Genomic DNA, 20475 nt, shown 5'->3' on the forward strand with positions numbered 1-20475 from the left:
CACACACACACACACACACACACACACACACCCATGTTACCGGCTACACAAAGACGTACTCTCACAAACAAATCCTCTTATGTGCAGCCCATATGAATGCTTAATTCAGGAACGAAAACACACACACAAAAGGCTGAGAGCTGCTGGGTAAATTATTGATTGAGTGTGTGCCACCCTTGGCCTGCGGTAGCCACCCATGTCCCAGTCCAGTGTCTACGAGCTATTAGTGCTGACAGTAAAGAGACAGGCAACATGATAGCAGATCACTGAGAAGCTGGCAGCCTCCGTCTGAAGGGACTGCGGGACTTCTTCAAATGATTTTCTGCCCTGACTTCTTGTTGAGATAAACTGATGTGCACACAGGGCGCTGTCATTTACTTCTCCCTCTTCCAGGCCTCCACTGAAGGGAACACAGTTTGTATGAATGTGGATGGTTGAATGTATGTTCTTGTGTGTGTGTGTGTGTGTGTGTGTGTGTGTGTGTGTCTGTGTGTGTCTTGAATTGCAACGATGTTGGCATTTAAAACGGGGGCACCAGTTGGGAGACTAAATTTCACTCTTCCATCAATGTCAGTTGATTCCTTGGATAAGTAAAACTGAGACTATAGAAATATTGAAAGTTCATGCTGTGTAATTTGTCATTTCTCATTGAAAACCAGAGAAGGCTCTGATGCAGTCTGGTAAGATGTCAGTTGAACATCTAAGTGGCTCTCATTTCTGAGACAACTAATAAGTCATAGGCTTTATCTTGGAAATACAACACTATTTCTGCTAATACAATACATTGGCAGGCTATTTGACAGATGCTTCTACTGGGCATCATGGGCCAGAATGACCTGCTGGGTGTAACAGGTGTGATCTTGCATTGTGTTATGGAGAAACACCACAGGCCAGTATTCCCATTTGAGTGGTTTTGTTCTGGTAATAGACAAACAGTGGTGTCACTGGACTGTTCTTGAACATACGTCCACGGCAACGATGGCACTAGACCTATGGAAACCCTCATTGCCACAACACACAGCTTAGTAGATGGCTAATTGAGATAGCAACGTAGCGGACATTAGGGCTGTGTATTGGCAAGAATCTGGCGATACATGGGTCACGATTCAATATATTGCAATATATTTCGATACTGTGCGTAAATCAATATTTTTTAGGTTGTTAGTGGGCGAATGTTTATATGCTAAAGTAGGCCAAAGGTCAGCCATAGCTACATTGTTAGCTTCTAGCAAAAGTCAGGCACTGTTAGGCACTGTTAGGCGAGGACACTAGTGGTGCGTCTCAGCATGGCCATCTAGCGGTAGGGGGTTTAAACACAACATAAACATGAACCACTGTCTTACATGAATATTTTAGCAATACAGTATTGCTAAATAAAATATCATGATATTCAAGCGTATCGATTTTTCGTCGGTTCAATCCCCAGACCGACAGGATAAAATCTGGGTGGGGAAAGTGAAAGAGCAGCGCTTGTCCCTCCCTCATTACCACCACTGAGGTGCCCTTGAGCAAGGCACTTAACCTCCAACGGCTCCAGTGGAGCTGCTCAGTGGCAGCAGATCAGACTGTGGTAGTACTGGGCAGCTTCCAGTATGAATGTGATCAGATCAGACTGTGGTAGTACTGGGCAGCTTCCAGTATGAATGTGGTCAGATCAGACTGTGGTGGTACTGGGCAGCTTCCAGTATGAATGTGGAACTGTGTGAATGTGATCAGGGCGTTCCTGCAAAAGAGAGGCTTCCAAAGATCGTCTATTACCATTTTAAACCATTCTATAGAGAAAAATGACATCACTGTTTTGAGTTTTGGGCCTTTTTTGAAGAAATGTAAATAGTTTGTCCTTTATATGAGTTATAATGTTCATTATGTTTATTTTTGCACTTGATGACTTCAAATATATAGGAGAACTGTTTTAGACAACACAAATGTTTGTGTAGCATGGCTGTGTGATCAGTAAAATATGACATTATTATTTTGAGTATTGGCATACGTGAATGTCATCAGGGAAAAAGTGTCTGGAGTTCTTTTTTTTAAATGTAGATATTTTGTCAACTGTATACGTTATGATGTTTATTTTTTCACAGTTTGACTCCCAAGACATATGAGAAGTGTTTTAGACAGGAGATTGGCTTAGCTTTTATTGCTGTGTGTGTGATATCAATACATATCTGTGAGATTCAATTTCCGTTTTATTTATTTATTTCTCTTTATGGTCCCACAACCGTTTTCTTTTTACATTCAAGTGACCTCACTGCAGCACAAATATTCTAATAGCCCAGTTTGTCCTGAAAAAACATACCTGAGGGTGCAGAAGGTTAACATGATTCCAACTTATTATTAGCAAATATAAATAAAAAAAAACGTGAACATACACGCCAACTTTCTAAAGCCATGTGGCGTGTTATTGCGAGGCTACGTGTTATCGCGTGACTACGTCACACGTGGGTTTTAGGAAAACAAGAAATGGACAAATGGTTGGGTTTAGGAAAACAACAACGGGGTTGGCTTTATGAAACGCCACACGCTGGTCACGATCCCCGGTCTCCTGGGTGTAAGTCCTGTGTTTGACCCTCCTCCCCCCCGACCCACCTCCCTATGCAGACATTCGCCCTTTCATACTACTCACAATTGCAAGGTAATGTAAGTCAATGGAGGCCAAACGGCGTTGATAAACACGCTAAAAAGCGAGTATGCGTCTTCATAACCAGCCAATAATGGCGTACGAATTGGCGTGTCATACATACGTGACTTCATGAGATCAGTCTGCTGGCCTATAGGTCACTAAGGTAGCCATGCACAGATACAGTTAATCCCAAAGGATTCACTGAGCCACATACAGTATATGTGTAACATTAAAACGTGATTTATAAAATCATGCCAACAATTATTATTTTAATAGCTTATGCACTAAAAAGGTATGTATAAAGGCTTTAGGCTACCCACACGTTATTGTAGTTTACAGTAATACGCAACTTTATTTTATACCATATATGTAGTAGAGGGTCCCTGCTCCGTCTCGGTTTCAGTTAAGGAGTTCTTGGCTTAAAGGTCCAGTGTGTAACGTGTTTAGTTGTTCATTACCAAAATCTGTGTTGCCTGTTCACAAACGTGTCCTTTTTCATGAATATTTACCTCCACCATCAATTCCAACCAAGTATTCCTATTTGCTTGACATTTTACATTTACGTTTGCATGAACTGGGGTAGACGCTCCATATTCATGCTCCATCTAGAAATACGTTAGCTGGTAAGGGACATACAGGACATACTGGTCTGTCTCTCTGTCTGTCTGTCTGTGTGTCTGTCTGTAAGAGACATACAGGACATACTGCTCCACCTTTCACGTTTTCTCTGTCACATGATAAACTCAGCTGCTGCTAATGCTGCTAACAGGTATCGTAGCTTCCCGGCCCCGGCTAGTTTGAAGAAGGAAACATGGAGGACCAACACGTATTCAAAATCCATATTTCAGGAACAGGAGTCTTCTTCTTCTTCGCCCAGAAAAAGAAAAAGGAGATTGAAAATAGCAAGAGACCGGCTTCTTGAAGCGTGAAGGCTACCGTAGCTGTAACACGTACTTTGAACTGCGTGGCGCGAGAGAGTTGATTGATATATGATCTCAACGCTAGATGGGAGACATTCCTACACACTGGACCTTTAAAAAATGTTGAAGACTCCTAGTTTAGAGGACGTGTTGGTCCTCAGAGGAACTTTCATCATCCTGAGTAATTATTATTTGAACAAACTTCTGCTCGAACACACGCAGACATTCACCCCAAAACGCGAGTTCCAAAGTTGTTCTGTCTGTACTTCCCAATCCAAATGTAGACTCTCAGCTCATTATGTGAGCTGCTTGATAAATCAGAGAGGACTTGTATCTTGTTTTGCATGTTAAATGTGTGAACTTTGTTGACAGATATGTTATGACTGGAGCTCCTTGGCAGACCGGCTATGACCATTATAGCACAGTGTGACTCCTGCCTCTTTGCAGCTCTCTCCCTCGCACACTTTGTCCTTTTCAAATGTATAAATAATCAAAAACGGTTGATTCATTTCCCCTCCGATGCATTGCAGCAATTGCTTGTGTCGGAAAAGGAGAAAAATTTAGCCTCCCCTTCCCCGCTGCCTCGCCCCGTGCCTTTTCCCTCTCGCTTCCATTTCCGACACACACACACACACACACACACACACACACACACACACACACACACGCTTCACACTGTCTGCTCTCAATCCGCAGAATGCCTGTCTGTTTTGAGCTACCCTTCCCCTCGACCCTCTCCCCACTCTCCGAACCCCTCCCCTCGTCCTCCCCTTGTCCTCCCACTCCCTCCATCAGACACAGTTTAATGGTGACAGCCATTCAATCGGATAATTAACATCCGTTTAACGCTCATTAACCGGGATGTATTTGTCTCGTTTGATTCGTAATTACCAGGCCCTTTTCACAGGAAAACACTTCAGTAATGTTTCCTTTGTGATGGCTTCATTGATGGAATTGATTTGAACACAGCAGGGGGGCCAACAGGGAGGCAAGGGGAGGCAGGAATGCATATGGACTGAAGATATTGACGACATACTTGTCATTTGTCTTAGTCTCGCTCATATAAATGTTCTTCAGGCAGACAGAAATTCAGAAATGGAATAAATTGGTATCATCTAAACCATGAATACAACATATTATAAAATTAAAAACACATGATTCACATGTACTGTGCATGTAGACAAGTATATTCCAAGTATATTTTTCTGCGATAGAATAAAGATGTGAACTGAATTAATCTCCAAAGCATAAATAACCAAAAGGGATATTTTCACCTCATATTTTTTGTCTCTTTTTTTTTTTAGGGTTATGGGTTTTTTTTTAGGTTTCCCTTTCGTTGTACACAAAGAAATTCTTTGTATACAGCCAGTCCAACCAGTACATTTTAAACCTGCAGCGCAAAACATAAACGCACCATTGACATATAATCACCTTACAGAGTTGATATGGCTTCCGCGTTAGCAAATACTTGCACTGTACAATGCCACAAGACACTTTTCCATGCAAAGGACCCCCCCCCCCCCAAATTCTGCCAAATGCCCGTTACCTTCCTCTTTCTTTGTGTTGGCGTTCTAACCTCCGGTGGATTTGTGAGGACTATGGTTAACTGCTCCTCAGATCTCTGCAGGGTAAATCCAGACAGCTAGCTAGACTATCTGTCCAATCTGAGTTTTCTGTTGCACGACTAAAACTACTTTTGAACGTACACATGTTCCACCAAAACAAGTTCCTTCCCGAGGCTATTTAGCAGAGGCGCCGTGGCTCCGTCTGACGCTTAGCGCCGCCCATGATGATTTTGATTGGTTTAAAGAAATGCCAATAAACCAGAGCACATTTTTCTCCCATCCCAGAATGCTGTGGAGGAAGGTCTGGCAATTTGAGACTATGTTGACCCCAACACAAACAAGCTAAATCCATCCATCTATCATTCCTAAAGGACCCTTAACAGCCCCATCCATTCTATCCCCAAGTTCATCGATCACCATGCACGTAGACATACATGCACACCTGGACACACTGAGTAAATCAGGCTTACCTCAAATTGGAACGCCACTCCTTCGTTTAAAGTGTACAGTGTGTTGAGGCAGAGCGGCAATCCAGCTGATAGCATCTGGACATGCAATGTAAGAGGAAGGACAATGTGGATAGTAAGTGTCCCATTTCCACAGCTGATCTCACAGACACGTTCATCCATCACTCCGACAGGTCCAGCGGCTCGTTAGTGGCTTCATGTGCTCCCCAGGGAAGCAGCTAAGCAGCCTTTGCCTAACTTTGGAGTGGTTTTTGGGGTGCGCTTGATTCCTTTACAAGGGCGATGCTGTACGACGTCTAGGACATTGGGACTGGATGTGTTCTTGAAGCACGTGTAGAACCTAAAGATCGTCTCTTTTCGACAGATACATTTTAAAGTAAACATTTGTGACATTTGCGGTTCTGAAACATGAAGAAACATAGCATATGCTGCAATAGGGGCGAGGTTTGGGTTAGTGCATTTAAGTGATCAAGCAGCATGCCAGACTTTTAGTATTGAAGATTTCAAATGTCTAAATAAAAACAAATTAAACAAAGAAATAAATTAAAATACAATACACATTGTTATATGTATTTTCGGAAACACTTCCTAATAAGGGTACATGAATTCACCCATATCTTATGTATTAATGTTGAAGACGGACCAGGTCAGCACTTTATTTGAAGGGCCACAAACATGATGGAGTAATGAAATTACAGTACATATGTACGAACGGATCATGAGAACAGCCTCGCCACGACAACAGAAGAGAAGTAGATTGTTTTTTTGTTTTGAATAAGGAAATGCATTCGTTGTTTTATTCTTTTGTGTTGTATTTTTACTGTAGATTTCTAGATTTACTTAAATGTATCCTTGAAGCAGAGGCTCAGAGCCAGCACTGGGCACTGAATCTGAGCTTTCAGCAGCCAACCCAGGTTGCACTTAAGACCCCCGCTCCACCCCGCTCCTCCCCGCTCCTCCATGTCTCCTCACGCGTGGGACGATGATGTGCTTTTTCCAGCTCCCCCTCTTTTCCATTGTATTTATTTACCCACTTATACAGGGAATAAATCAAGGTCAGCACACAATGCCGCACACGGCAATTAAGATGCATCGTAATGCAAATTCCCCTGTAGCAAGTCCACTTCATTGACAGGTACTGACACGCCGGGCAACACGCAAACAGCCACACACGAACACACACGCGTGCAAAGACACACATATGCCAACTTACAAATTCTGTAAACAGTTTACCGAAAGGAGTGCGACCGAACAGTCTTTTCTTTTCATCCTACTTTCTACTTCTACTCCACTCAGAGGTAAATATTGTACTTTTTACTCCACTACATTAATCTGACAGCATTAGTTACTTTACAAATTGAGATTTTTGCACATAAAACACATTACAAATTAAAGTACCCAACAATATAATGGCCTCCTAGTACAGCTGACATGATTAGCCGAATAAACCAACCAGGTCTTAATCCCAACTTGTGAAATACGGACGCTTGGTCAGTGGCCCTCAGCGTCAGATACCACACAAAAAGCACCCTTCAGTGTGTGTGTAGAACACACCGGGCAGAGCAGCAGCTCTGCAGCGCTTTAAGATGATGTAGTATTAAGAGTGACAACGGTGGCGAGTAATTTCGTGTAAGGAGGGTGGTTGGGGGGGTGGATGGGTCAAACAACACAGGACTTTCACCCAGGAGACCGGGGTTCGTGTCACTAAAAATGTTCATTTTATAATCCCACCCACGATCTTGTGCTGCATGTCACTAAAACGTACGTCCTGACCCAGAGCGTCCAAAGCGACACCAATAGTCCAGACTAAAAGCTGTTTTACGCTTCTGCATCAACTCCACGCCGTAGCTACAGCGTCTCTCCTACGGCGTCCTGACCCTGTCTGAGTTCTGCGTCGGGGTTGCTTTGCATCGCGGTGCATTTCACCGCCATAACGCTAGGGGGCGATAAGTCTGAGGTTATTTGCGAGGTGTCTGCCAGCCAGTTTATGTTATGTTAGCAAGCTAACGTTAGCACAACTGCCCACAAAGTACTGCTTGCTGGCCAAGTGCTAATTTCAAAACGTTGCTGACATATAGACACGCTACAAACGGATAACCCCGTCACTGTAACCAAAATATGTCTGACTTTATTTGCAAAGCTGATGTCAGTGAACTTGCTACTGCTACTCCCCACAGTAGGCTGCTGGAAACACCCACTGTTAACACACAGGACCAGTTGACCAGTCACAGTCACACAGGACCAGTTGACCAGTCACAGTCCTTGCGGTCTGCTTCGCCTCGACGCAAAGTTACACATTTTTGGAGGTGCACGTTGAGCTACGGCGGAGGGCTCGGAGTAGGGTTTGTAGCGACACAGAGGGGTCTGCGGGGGTGTGCCATTGATTCGACGCAGAAGCATAAATGACGCTAAAGGAGGCTTTTAGCGTCAATAACAACGCCAATGGCACCTGACCAAGCGTCCATATTTTACGCGATGGGAGTGAGAATGTGTTGATTAAACACAAACAGTTGATTAACAGAGCTGTTTTCAGTTTCTAAAATGTGAGGATTTTTCTGTGTTGAGTACTTTTAATACTTAACTACATTTTCCTGATGTTACTTACATACTTTTATTTTTACAGTACTTTTACTTCTAGTCTTCCACCACTGCCAAAGACCACCATCTTCACGTTAGTGACACAGAAATTATTTTGTGGATACAGCAGTTCAAGCTTGTAAATAAGGGCTTTAATTGCCTGTAACATACATGAATAGGACCCAATTGTTAAATGCAATAATTCCATACTTAAATGTACAATATGGAATTTTCTGTGCTGGTCATGTGACCTGTAAGGTTTAATTTTACCGCTCAAATGGGACAAGTTCTGTTCCAATATTTTCTGTGTTTATTGTGCTTAAAAACAATTGATGGGATGTATATTTATAACATTGTGTCGATCTGAAATGAAACAGGCCTATGGCCTATTTTCCATTTGCTAGGCATTAAAAAATAAAACAATACAAACTACAGTACAAACAAACTGGCTCATGAAATTATAAAGTGCCGACTTGAATCAAAATAATTGTAAAAAAAAAGTCTTTCTGCAACTGATGATGCGCATAAGCCTCTGTCTTCCGACAAGGTGACTTCGCTGCGCTGTTTCTCTCTGCTGGCACACTGGAAACAGGAATTACACATGCTACCTTGGCCAGTTTGACCCACTCTGGATAGATGTCACCGTAATCCCTAATAAGCACCTCGCAGGCTGTTGAGAAAGTCAAGCCTACGTAACTGCGGAGAGCTGTCATCATAGGGATGGCATCTCGATGTGCATTTGTGGCTTTAATTAGAGGAGCTGTAGCTGGTGCCGACTCGTCCTCGCTGGCAATTTCTTGGATTGATTTACATTATTCAAAATATTTCCCTTTTTCGCCATGGCTTGGGCTTTGACTTTCCCGCTTGCTTGTCGCCGTTCGTAGTTTGTAAATCTATGGTCAGGGGCGCCGTACAGGGGGGAAAGGTTAGGACATTTCCAAGGGCCCATGACTGACAGGGGCCCCAAAAAATAGGTAAAAACTAATATAAAATGATTAAACCATCATCATTCAGTATATATATTTCAAATGTAATAATAAAATGAATGATCTCTCTGTTTTTACTTGTTTTTGGCAGTAAAAGTTAAATATCCCCAATGACCAAAAAGTAAACATCCATATTGACCGACCACCCCCCTGTATCTGCATGAAATGGTTTGGTCCTGCCTTAGCACACTCAGTGATGGTGTTTAGTTGCAGTCAGTAGATGCGCCAGAACTACAGTGACCACGATGTTACCAAGTAACGTTAAATCAAAATCTGGTTTTCAAAAAAGGAAAGAGAGAAAAGAGAGAGAGGAAAGACAAAGGAAAGGGTGTCAAACTGTAGCCCAGTTTTTCACCAAGAAAGGTGGGTAGCCTATAGTCTCTGAGTGGTATTAACCTGTTGGCTTAATGTCCATAGTGAAATAAGCTAGCTAGCTACAGACTAGTGTTAGCCTACATTTAATCACCATTTAATCAGTGCAGGGAAACGTTTAGCAAGATATTCATATTAAATCATTGTCCCTGCCCCTTTTAGCAGACTTAACAACAGATGAGTCAGCAGCAGCCCAGTCTCCCCCTAACTGAGCCCCTCCCTGTCCCAGTGAAGAAGGGGAGCAACATTGTGTTCAATGACATGACAGTTAGCATCATAGCAGGGAGTCTGTGGGGATTTCTCTGTCTCTCTTGCTCTTTTTACCATTACAAAAAAGAAAATGAAATATTTATTAATGACAGAAATTCAAACATTAATAATTCCTCACATAATGATTATTATGAAATACAATTAAAAAAACAACCTACTCTCTGTACTGGATGCTGGACAGTTGGAATCAGTGAGTAGCTAACCTGAGCCTGCTTGTGCATGGTTGCTTTTAATCTTGCATCAAATAGTGAACTGCATACTAGACTTGCATGCATGTACAAATCCCCAGCAGTAAATGTTGTGCTAGTACTAGTATTGAACTGCAAGATGCAGACTGTTGCAAGCCTTTATTGGAGTTATGTAAAGCTTTTGATGGGACAGTTAGGTCCTAGAGATGTGGTGACAACAGCTGCGCAGAGGGGGCCCAATTAGATTTTTTGTCATGGGGCCCAAAATTCCTGGCGGCGCCCCTGTCTATGGCAGTCTACTGCATTCATTCAGAGTGAGAATGCGACACGTAGTTCTGTCCTTTATCGCATACGCTGCAGTCTACAGTCCTTTTTTTAAATGAAAAAAACATCAATTAGAATTTTTGGTCCTCATCATTTTCCTTTCAGTCAATGACCGGTTATTACCGGACAACGGAAACTCAGGTTGGATTGTCCATATTACACCGTAGACACCACTTATCAAGTATTATGCCTGCTGTGAATGACTTAATCATCTTTGCAATCGGATTAGACGAATAAGTAAATACTCGTGACTTTAGCCCAGATTCCTCACATTATCATTAGCATCCAGACTTTGAAGAGACATTGCCGTGAATGTTGGAATGTCGCTCCAACTGAGTTTTGGGTGTTTTTGGTTGTTTTTGCTCAAAAAGGAAGGGTTCTTTTTAACATGTAAATATCAACACTTGTGTTCTATGGTGCCAATATTAATTTAATGCCTTTCCTTGACAATGCTGACTGTCTTTACAGCCATCTGAAGGCAGCAGGAATCTGTTCCATACGCGGTCTCGAACTGGAGTGATAGATAGATAGATATATAGAGAGATAGATAGATATATAGATAGATAGATAGATAGATAGATATATATATATATATATATATATATATATATATATATATATATATAGATAGATATATATATATATATATATATATATATATATAGATAGATATATGATATATATATATATATATATATATATATATATATATAGATAGATAGATAGATAGATAGATAGATAGATTCTCTCCAGCCTGCATCAGATAGCAACATAACCCCCGTGCTTATGTGCACATCAAACGTGTCGTTTAGATTATTCTGCACATCAACAGGCTTGTTGGAGACTGACGTATTGAAGACAGTTCACACGGCTTCACGAAAAATTATGAATCACCTACAACGTCTCGCTCCGCTTATAACTCCCTCAGGACCGTGCGCTCCTGACAGTCTTTCACCCTGCGCTCGTCATCTTTTTTTAAACAAGGCTGGGCAAAAATTGTGCCTGGAGCTCCACATTTTTAATTATAATAGCCTACAGGTATGTGTGGCTGTGATGATTTTGTTTTGTATCAGCACTAGTAAAGTTTTTATTTAGTGTCTGAATAATCCTATAATGGACGGGCCATGTAAGCGGCCAAACCATTCATTCATTCATTCACCACACATAAGTATGGAACTGCCCTTACTTGCTCAACGTTGTTTGAAATAAGATATCTGCTGAACAAAAATGATTTTTCCATGAACAGACTTATGCAAATCCCTGCCACACTGGGCTGACACGCCAAGCAAATCCGAGCCGAGCCAAGCCAGCACGAGTATGGAAAAACCCTAAATAGCATCTTTCATTATATTTTCCTTGCCTTTGTAAAACACCCATGTCTTACAAACACCATGAAGCCGGTTTACACAGTAAAGCAGACTGTCTGTTAAAAGTCTGAGGCCTCAAATCCAAGCTGAGATAACCGTGTTGACATCATCAACATTATTTTCTCCGCTGAAGCCACAGAAGACATTTTACAGGCTGAGAAGTACTGCCCCTGATGAGTTAAACTGATCTTCCTGAGTGGAATTAAAAAGAGTGCCTCTTTAACATTTTCCTTTACTGTTATATTTCGTAACGTGTGCTAATATTTTGTATATCTGTGGAGAGAGGAGTGTCAATGTTGACCTGTAGAGAAGTTCAATTGTAGTAGTAGCAGCTCTTACAGGCGAGGTATATCTGCCACTGAGGCTACATTTACATGACTACGTTTTGGATTAAAAAAGAATAACTTTTGCTACATTTACACGTTTCCGAGCCCCTAAACCGGAGACATTTGGAAACACATCTGACCCCGTTTTGGTTTGGAATCTGCGGGGTTGTGTTGCAGTCTCAACGGCCGCAAACAGAGACCTTTGGCAACGCCGACACTGACGCCAACGTTTCGCCGCTTGATTGGGTCACGACTCACGACGTCTCGTTCTCTGAGACTAAGCTACTAACGTTACCGTTACTACTAACTACCAGCAACGGGCGGAGCATACACGCTGCCTCCTGTTTACCCAGGCACGTGCATGCCCAGTATACCAGAATGTTGATGAGATATGCGGTTTAGGCGTGTTAGTTTAAATGGAGATCAGTTCTTAACTCTAACTAAACTCTATGTTAGTGTGCAGTTACCGTGCTGAGGGTGAGACTGAACAAAGCATTGTGATAGTCCAAGCTGTTAATATACACTTTATAAGGCTTTGGCTTTGTGCTAGAAGAAAAGCACGCACTTCCTGTTTTGTGCTGGAAAGCAATCCGTCCAATCCCTTGTCAAATCTGACTCGATGGCACACAGAATTCAAATGCCAAGCAGAGCCTGCCGATCCTGCTCATCCATGGTTTTAATTTGACTAAGATCTCCAAAAATGATGTGATTAATTGACATTAAATGCTACAAAAAACTGCAAAAGGGTTCTCCGATGTTTTCTCAGTTAGCCTTTTAAAATGATATCAGATTAGTAAACAGAAGGTGTAAGAATTGTAACATTGGATGAATGGTTGCTGATAATGAGCGATGTAGATATTGCATTAAAGATCAGCCACATCTTTCTACAACAGTCGAGAACCCTTTTGCAATGATGTAAGCACATAATGTAATCTGAAAACAGCTGCCCTGATTAAAAAAGCAATCCAACTGATCTCAGCTGGTATTCTGTGTGTAATGGAGTGGAATGGAAATTTCTAAGTGACCCCAAACTTTTGAGTAGTATATAATTAAAAAAGAGTAATATGTACAATACAGTAATACATTCTAAATAGTGCAAATGTCAGGCAAAACCAAAACAATATAGAAAACTAAAGATATATTGTTGTATTGTAGGTTGTATTTAGTAGCCTGATAGCTGAAGGAATAATATCATTTGTTTTCCGTGCAGGCGCTTAATAGTGCATGGTCAGGTTGAGTTAAAACATTTTCAGCTTTCTGAACCATTCGTTCCTTCCAAATAGAGCTGAGGTCTCGCTGATGGACTCCAGTGATCTTAGAGCAGACCTTAATGTTCTTCAGACTTTTCGTCCTTCACAGAAAACCCATTAAACCAGCACACAAATGAAAAGGTTGAAAGACTCTCGATAAAGGTTTAACAGAAGTTACATAAGAGTTTTCTTGCAGACACTGAAAGAATTTAGCTCCCTTAGCAAATGAATTATCTGCTGTCCCCGCGTGGCTATACAGTCAAACACTGTTCCCAGATATTTGTATTCTTGTACGATTTGTACATCTTCATCATGTACGATGCTCGCTTCCCGTTCGACGCTGCATTTTCTGAAGTCAATTACCCATCAAATCTTTCAGTTTTCGCCACATTTTAGAAATAGGTTTAGAACATTTTCATTGCGCCATTTGACAAATGGAGGTAGGGCAGCACTATGATCAGATTGGTGGCTTCTTCTGATGATGATGCTGAGACATTTTCATTCATACAGTACCTAAAGGTCTTTGTCTATCCAGAGTACCAAATGAGCAGCACATCAGAAGTAAGGTGAAAGGTTATCACAGCTGGTCCTGACACAGAACGCCTTCTCTCTGTCTTTGCATATTCACCTGAGTGCTGATAAATTCATGTTGCATGTGGTTACTGTGGCTGCATCACACACACTGTGTGTATGTTTGTGTGTGCTTCGCATTTTCATAACCTTTGCGTGTGTGTGTGTGTGTGTGTGTGTGTGTGTGTGTGTGTGTGTGTGTGTAAAACTCCCGGTGAATCTGTCAGAGACTTCAAAGCGCTTGCCGCCTCTCTTCTTGATGAACGAGCTGTTCCGATGTTTATCGTGACCTGCTTTTCAACCCAGGGGCTTCACAGAAAACATCAAGGGATGGAGGGATTAACGGGATAAAAAGGAGGAAGAGGAAACAGTCTGGGATGAATATTGCAAATACAAATAGTTTCTGGCTCCTGTCGGGGACGTGACAGTGAAAGAGAAGAGCACCATGTCCATAGCACCATAGCAGCAGTCTTCAACGGTTTTTAGGCCAGGGAACCCTTGACTGCTGAAAGAGAGACTGAGAAGGGACCCCTTACTGCATATATTGTATATAATTGAGTTGCATATTAAACTGGGACAAATGGATGAAAATTACATTATTATTTTTTCGATTGCTAAATGACATTGGACAACTGGAGCCACATGTTCAAAACTCTTTACAGTTTCACTAATTTCACAACCAAATTGTCCAAAAATAACATGGATGCATGATGTATGGAACCCATACAACATTCTTCGTAGGCACAATTAATGATTACTTTCATTACATTTTGGGTGTTTTTATAGCATTTGAATAGCATTTTCTTTTTTTTTTTAAGATTATTTTTTGGGCTTTTTCCACCTTTATTTGACACGACAGGTGAGAAAGGGGAGAGAGAGAGAGAGAGAGAGAGAGGGGGAAGACATGCAGGAAATCATCACAGGTCGGAGTCGAACCCTGGACCTCTGCGTCGAGGCATAAACCTCTCAGTATATGTGCGCCTGCTCTACCCGCTGAACCAACCCGGCCACGTCAAGACTAAAGTTTGACATAAAACAGTCCTCTGATATCAACTATTAGCCAAAAATGCATAATTTCTGCTTTTTTTAACTCAAAAATTAGGTTTAATGATCATGAGCTATAATGACCAAAGAGTTGAGCGTATAAGAACTGGGCTGGCTGCGTAGGGAGGAGGTCAGGGTGGATGGGTGGGCGGTGATGTACAGGACTATCAAGCCAGTAAGTGGAGTTTGCTTCCTGGGGAAAACTGAAGACTTTCACTCAGAAAATGTTTCTTAGATCCTTTTCCTAATCTTAACTAGTCGATTTGTTGCCTAATCTTAACTTGCGTTGCGGCAAAACACTCATATTTTGTGGACTAAATGTAACCGTAATGACCGCCAAACTGACCGGCAGCTCGCCGTGCTCTGTACCCGACTCAAAGTCACCTTTTTTGGGGTAACTGAACCACCAACTACCGCTGATACAACGGAGGTCTGTAGTGGCTTAAACCAACCTGATCTCACAGAATTCCGTGAAATGAACACGGCCCCTTAAGTTAAGGAAAAGGTCGTGGGTGGGCTTACGTTTCCATGACACGCGGGACATCAACGGGACGGTTGGGTTTAGGAAACATGACACGCGGGACACGATCCCCGGTTTCCTGGGTGAAAGTCCTGTGTTGTTTGACCCATCCACCCCCCCAACCAACCTCCCTACGCGGATTTTCGGGCTTTCATACTACTCGCTACCTTAGTCACGCCTAATGCTACGTCATCTTCTCATTGACTTTACATTGGTATTGTTTCACACATTCTGTGCCACCACCACATAATGTGCTGTTAACAGTTCATGATCATTTCACGGAATTCTGTGATAGCAGGCTGCTTAAACAACTAGCAACTGTCGCTTGGCGTCATTGAGCACGTAGCCATACACTAGGATATCATATGTTTTGGTGTGCATACATTTTCGTATGATATCATATGGACCCATTCATGGGAATGCGTTGGTGTGTTGCATTTTAGGTAAAGGTAATTCTCGTTTTTTTCCCACAGTTTTAAATGCCACAGCTTCAACCCCTTGGAAATGTAATGCAAATCAATTAAAGGCTCATTATCCTATTACTTAACGTCGCTCAAAGATTAGGACATTCACGCTAATTTTACACTAGGTTGTTTAATAGCAGATGAAAGCTCTAACATGTGGTACTGTAGATAGCTAGATTCAATTCTAAATATAATCTAGCATTTAAAAAATGTCCTCCGGACATGTAAAAATAAATGTGCATCAAATCATTTTCCACAGTGGGTTTTTACCAACAATTTTTAATGAACTAGTGAGAAAACTTCGTCTCCCTTATTATTAGAATGAATGTTATTAGGAGTTACTTAAGTTGTCAGAGTAAGCAGCTGGTATCAAGTGGACGTCTAGGTTGTCTCATGGAACAAATAATCTTAAAGGAGACCTATTATTAACTGCTTTCAGGTTCATACTAGTATTTGGTGCTTCTACTAGAACATGTTTACATGCTTTAAAGGTGCCCTGCCACACATATTTCATTACTTTGTGGTAATGTCTGAAGTTCTACCATGGACTCTGTAACATTTTTTTGTGGAAAAACTGCCTTGGTGACCTTGTTTCATGCCATTCTAGCGTGGTATAAAAAGCCTGCAGGAAGACTCAGCTCGATTTACGCCAGTTCTTATTAATATTCAACGAGCTAAGCTGCTTGACTCTGATTGGCTAACAGCTAGCCAATGAGAGCCTGGCTATCAGGATCCTTTACCCAGTACAACTGGGCGAGCTCATGAATAGTAATGAGCTCAGGCAACACCACGTCAGACTGACCAGCTTTTGTAATTGGCCTGATTTCTTTGTTTATTTCTGTTCAGTGGCTAGAGCTGACAGAGGAGCTAGCAGTTCATTTTCATATTCACGACATAACACAAACATATGGACACATATAAGACACATATTGCAAAAAATAAGTAAAAAGTAAAGTAAAAACGGTTTTGTGTGGCAGGGCACCTTTAATGTTCAAAAAACAAGAAAAAGCTGCGACAGGGAGGTTTGACCACAGGAAGTGAGGAGGGGTGTGATACAAAAAAGGTGCCAAAACATTTGGGATGTTTTAGTTTTAGTCTTAAATAATTAAAGATCGTGCTCAGAGGTATTCAGCTGGCCTAGACAACCGAAAGTGGTATAGTATTAGCTGAAAGAGAGACCGAGTACCTTACTGCACATATTCTATTCACGCCCCCAACTCGTCATAGCTGGGGGCGTGGCTTGGGGCGGAGTAGCCGTGGGAGAAAACAATCCTTTCCCCCTGACCGAATAACCTACAGATTCCCACTCCCATCTGGTAAAATACGGACACTTGGTCAGGTGCCTTTGTCGTTGTTATTGACGCTAAAAGTCTCTTTTAGCGTCATATAACACACTTAACTAAACACGCTTGGTCGGGACTATTGGCGTCCCTTTTGACGCAGTTCTGTTAAGGAAAATGTCCGTGACTCGCGGGAACGGGACGGTTGAGTTTAGGAAAAGGTCGTGGGTGGGCTTACGCTTCCGTGACACGCGGGAATAACGGGACGGTTAAAGAAGACAGCGACTTTAGGAAAGACGCGGGACACAATCCCCGGTCTCCTGGGTGAACGTCCTGTGTTTGACCCATCCCCCCCCCGACCAACCTCCCTACGTGGAATTTCCCCCTTACATACTACTCTCTAAACCCCGTGTAGCTGCTGCTCTCCCCGGTACGTTATACAAACACGCTGAAAGGCACTTTTTTTGTCGCTTCAGACGCTGACAGCCACTGTCCAAACGTCCGTTTTTTACGGGTTCGGAGTGAGAACGGGTTGGAATAACATAGCGTTAACCCAGTATGGACTACTCAAAACTACTACTTACTTGTCTTCATGCAAAGGAAACACAAATCCTCATAGCACCTTTTTGTATTTTTACAACGTGTCACTTTCCTTATAGTACAGGATGTTGTCTATTTGGGATTTTGCCTCAGTTTGCACAGAACACTGTCTAATCTATCTATCTAACTAATATTCTTTTTTCTTTCCCCTCGATAGCATCTAATAAAAACAGGCCTACTGAAACCTGAAAGAGAGATTCATGTTTGTTTTATTCATTTTAATTTTAGAGTTGAATGAATGCAGTGTTTGGATCCATCCACAACATTGCTTTTCTCTCTTTTCCATTTCTATTTCAATTTCACGTCTGTCAAATCTTAATCATGCATAATGTGGGATGACTTCCCACTGCCACAGGCCTCAGGGTTCCTCTGGTCCTACAGCACCGGTGGTGGGAAGCCAGTGAGGGGTCAGGGTGGATAGGGCAGCAACTTTCGAGATAATGTGAACCTTCACACACTTTTCCTGAAAAAAAATGCTTCATGAGGTTAATAACTGAAGCGTGTTCCAATGAACAATTAGGTGGAAATAAAATGGCTGCGAAAAACTCATCCTATCAAATGAAACACCATAATGCAGGATATCATTACAAATCTAGTCGCATGGTTGAATTGCACATCCATGTGTGCGTGTGTGCGTGCGTGCGTGCGTGCGTGCGTGTGTGTGTTTCTGCGCAGCCATGGTGTACTTATCAGGTTCAAGCATGGGAAGTGTTCATTCCTTTTCCAAAGCTTTTAGAAATGTCTCAGTCAGTAATCCAGGAGACATTTTAACTATTTGCTTTGTTATAATTTCACTCATGTTGCTTATCTAATTTAATGGTTCTTTCAGTACCTTTGTCCGTCTTACGTCTAAGCACCAACCATGGCCTTCTAAAATCTTAACAAGGAAAGGTTAGGGAAACTGTGCATCTGTAAACTAACACTCAGCATTCTGGGGGAAAAATAAATTACACCGTGAGGAAGAGCAAACACGAGCACGCCGGCGTCTGCTGCTGCTTTCTGAGTGTATGTGAGGTTTACCCCTGTCCCATTTACCGTAGCAGAAGCCTATTAACCGCCTGGAAAGTGAATATATTTATCAGAGCCCCCTCCATTATTAATCAGTGCCGAGTTAAAAGTGAATATGTATCAGAGCTGAGGTTGAAACACGGTCTGGATTCTGAGGGTCTCACTGGGAGTATCAACAGTGCAGAGACGTTTTCAGCCCAAATTTGAGCAGAAAGAAGTATGAATTTTCATCTCCCCTGCTCCACAGTCTCCACGGTTACAAGGCCTGTAATTATACATAGATTTGGAGGGGGGAAGGTGGGAGGGGGTATGTCCTAAAATGAATGCTTAGGAGGAGATGACACAGTTTTCAAAAAGTTGAAGCAGCATTGATATGCACAGCTTGCTATAGGAGTGAAATTCATGCTGCACTATCTCAATTTCATCATGGCCTGAGTGATTATGGGAGTGCAGAGCCCCTTTCTGCAAGCTCTCTATTTACTCTCTGTATTCTCTCTCTCTCTCTATCTCTAGCCTGTGAGGTGGGTTTCTACAAGCCGGTGGCAGGCGATGGCTTGTGCGGTAAATGTCCCCAACACAGCCACTCAGAGACCAGAGCCGCCCTCGCCTGCCCCTGTGACTCCAACTACTATCGAGCGGCAGATGACCCACCGGCAGCTCCATGCTCCCGTAAGCACAAACACACAGCACACAACACAAGATCACCTGATCCCACAGGCAAGAACATCTACCAAAGACATACACACACACTAGCACACACCCACAATGTGCCGAACATTTCTCTGCCTCAAAAAATCCAATTGCCTTTTTTAAGACAGCGATTGTTGGAGCTATTCATTGTTTTGTTATATTTAGTAGTTAAGTATTTAGTGTATAGTATGTAGTGGTTTGTTTGAATTATACAGCTACATACGTTTGATTATATCATTAATATCTTACTTTAAGTATCTGTTTGAGCTTTTATTCTATGTGGATAAGCAGGGCTGTAGAAGACACATTCTCACTCCCATCGCGCCAAAAAGCGACGCTTGGTCAGGTGCTTTTGGCGTTTGTTATTGATGTGAAAAGTCTTCTTTAGCATCATATTTAGACGTGCTTGGTCACTTTTTGATGCTCTGCGTCCGAACATCCACCACCCCAACCAACCTCCTAATTTTTTGGTCTTTAATACTACTCGCTACCGTTGTCTCTCTCAATACTACGTCATCTCACAGCGCCGCGGTCCAGCTGCTGCTCTGCTCGGTGCGTTCCATACAGACGCTAAAGGAAGACTTTTGCGTCTGTATCTGACACTGAGAGCCACTGACCAAATATATGACGAGTTGGGAGAGAGAACGGGTTGAGCAGGTAGACAACGGGAAGAGCTGATGTTTGTTTTTTGTTTTTTTTACCAGAGCCAAGATTGTTCCTTTGTTGAAATGTTTGCTTCCCAAAAAACTGGAAATATACCTCACAAACGCCATTTTTAGATTGGTTCTCTTCATGTATTTCAACACGGTCTCACGGGCAGTTCGTGAAATTGTCACATTATTTTAATTGTCATATTATTTCGTTTTTTTTCGTGGTGGTCAGAACGAAATGGGAAGCATCAAGAACGGGAAAGGAAACGTCACGACGGACGCGGTCTCTGGGGGATGCCGCGGTCTCTCGGGCACGCGCAACAACAACGGGACAGTTGTATTTAGGAAAAGAACAACGGGGAAGTTAATCGTCACACGCGGGACGCAATCCCCGGTCTCCTGGATGAAAGTCCT

General features: G+C 42.3%; 1 protein-coding gene across 1 annotated transcript in view; it reads left to right on the forward strand.

Moving 5' to 3' along the window:
• The window catches only part of epha8 (eph receptor A8), a 71946-nt gene that overhangs the window by 20971 nt on the left and 30500 nt on the right, over positions 1–20475 (forward strand). Inside the window, exon 5 of the mRNA XM_078247651.1 lies at positions 19235–19390. Within this exon, the coding sequence (XP_078103777.1) occupies positions 19235–19390 (156 nt within the window). The remainder of the gene's footprint in view (positions 1–19234; positions 19391–20475) is intronic.

The sequence above is a fragment of the Sander vitreus genome, chromosome 4 (assembly GCF_031162955.1).
Source record: "Sander vitreus isolate 19-12246 chromosome 4, sanVit1, whole genome shotgun sequence".
Classification (NCBI taxonomy): Eukaryota; Metazoa; Chordata; class Actinopteri; order Perciformes; family Percidae; genus Sander; species Sander vitreus.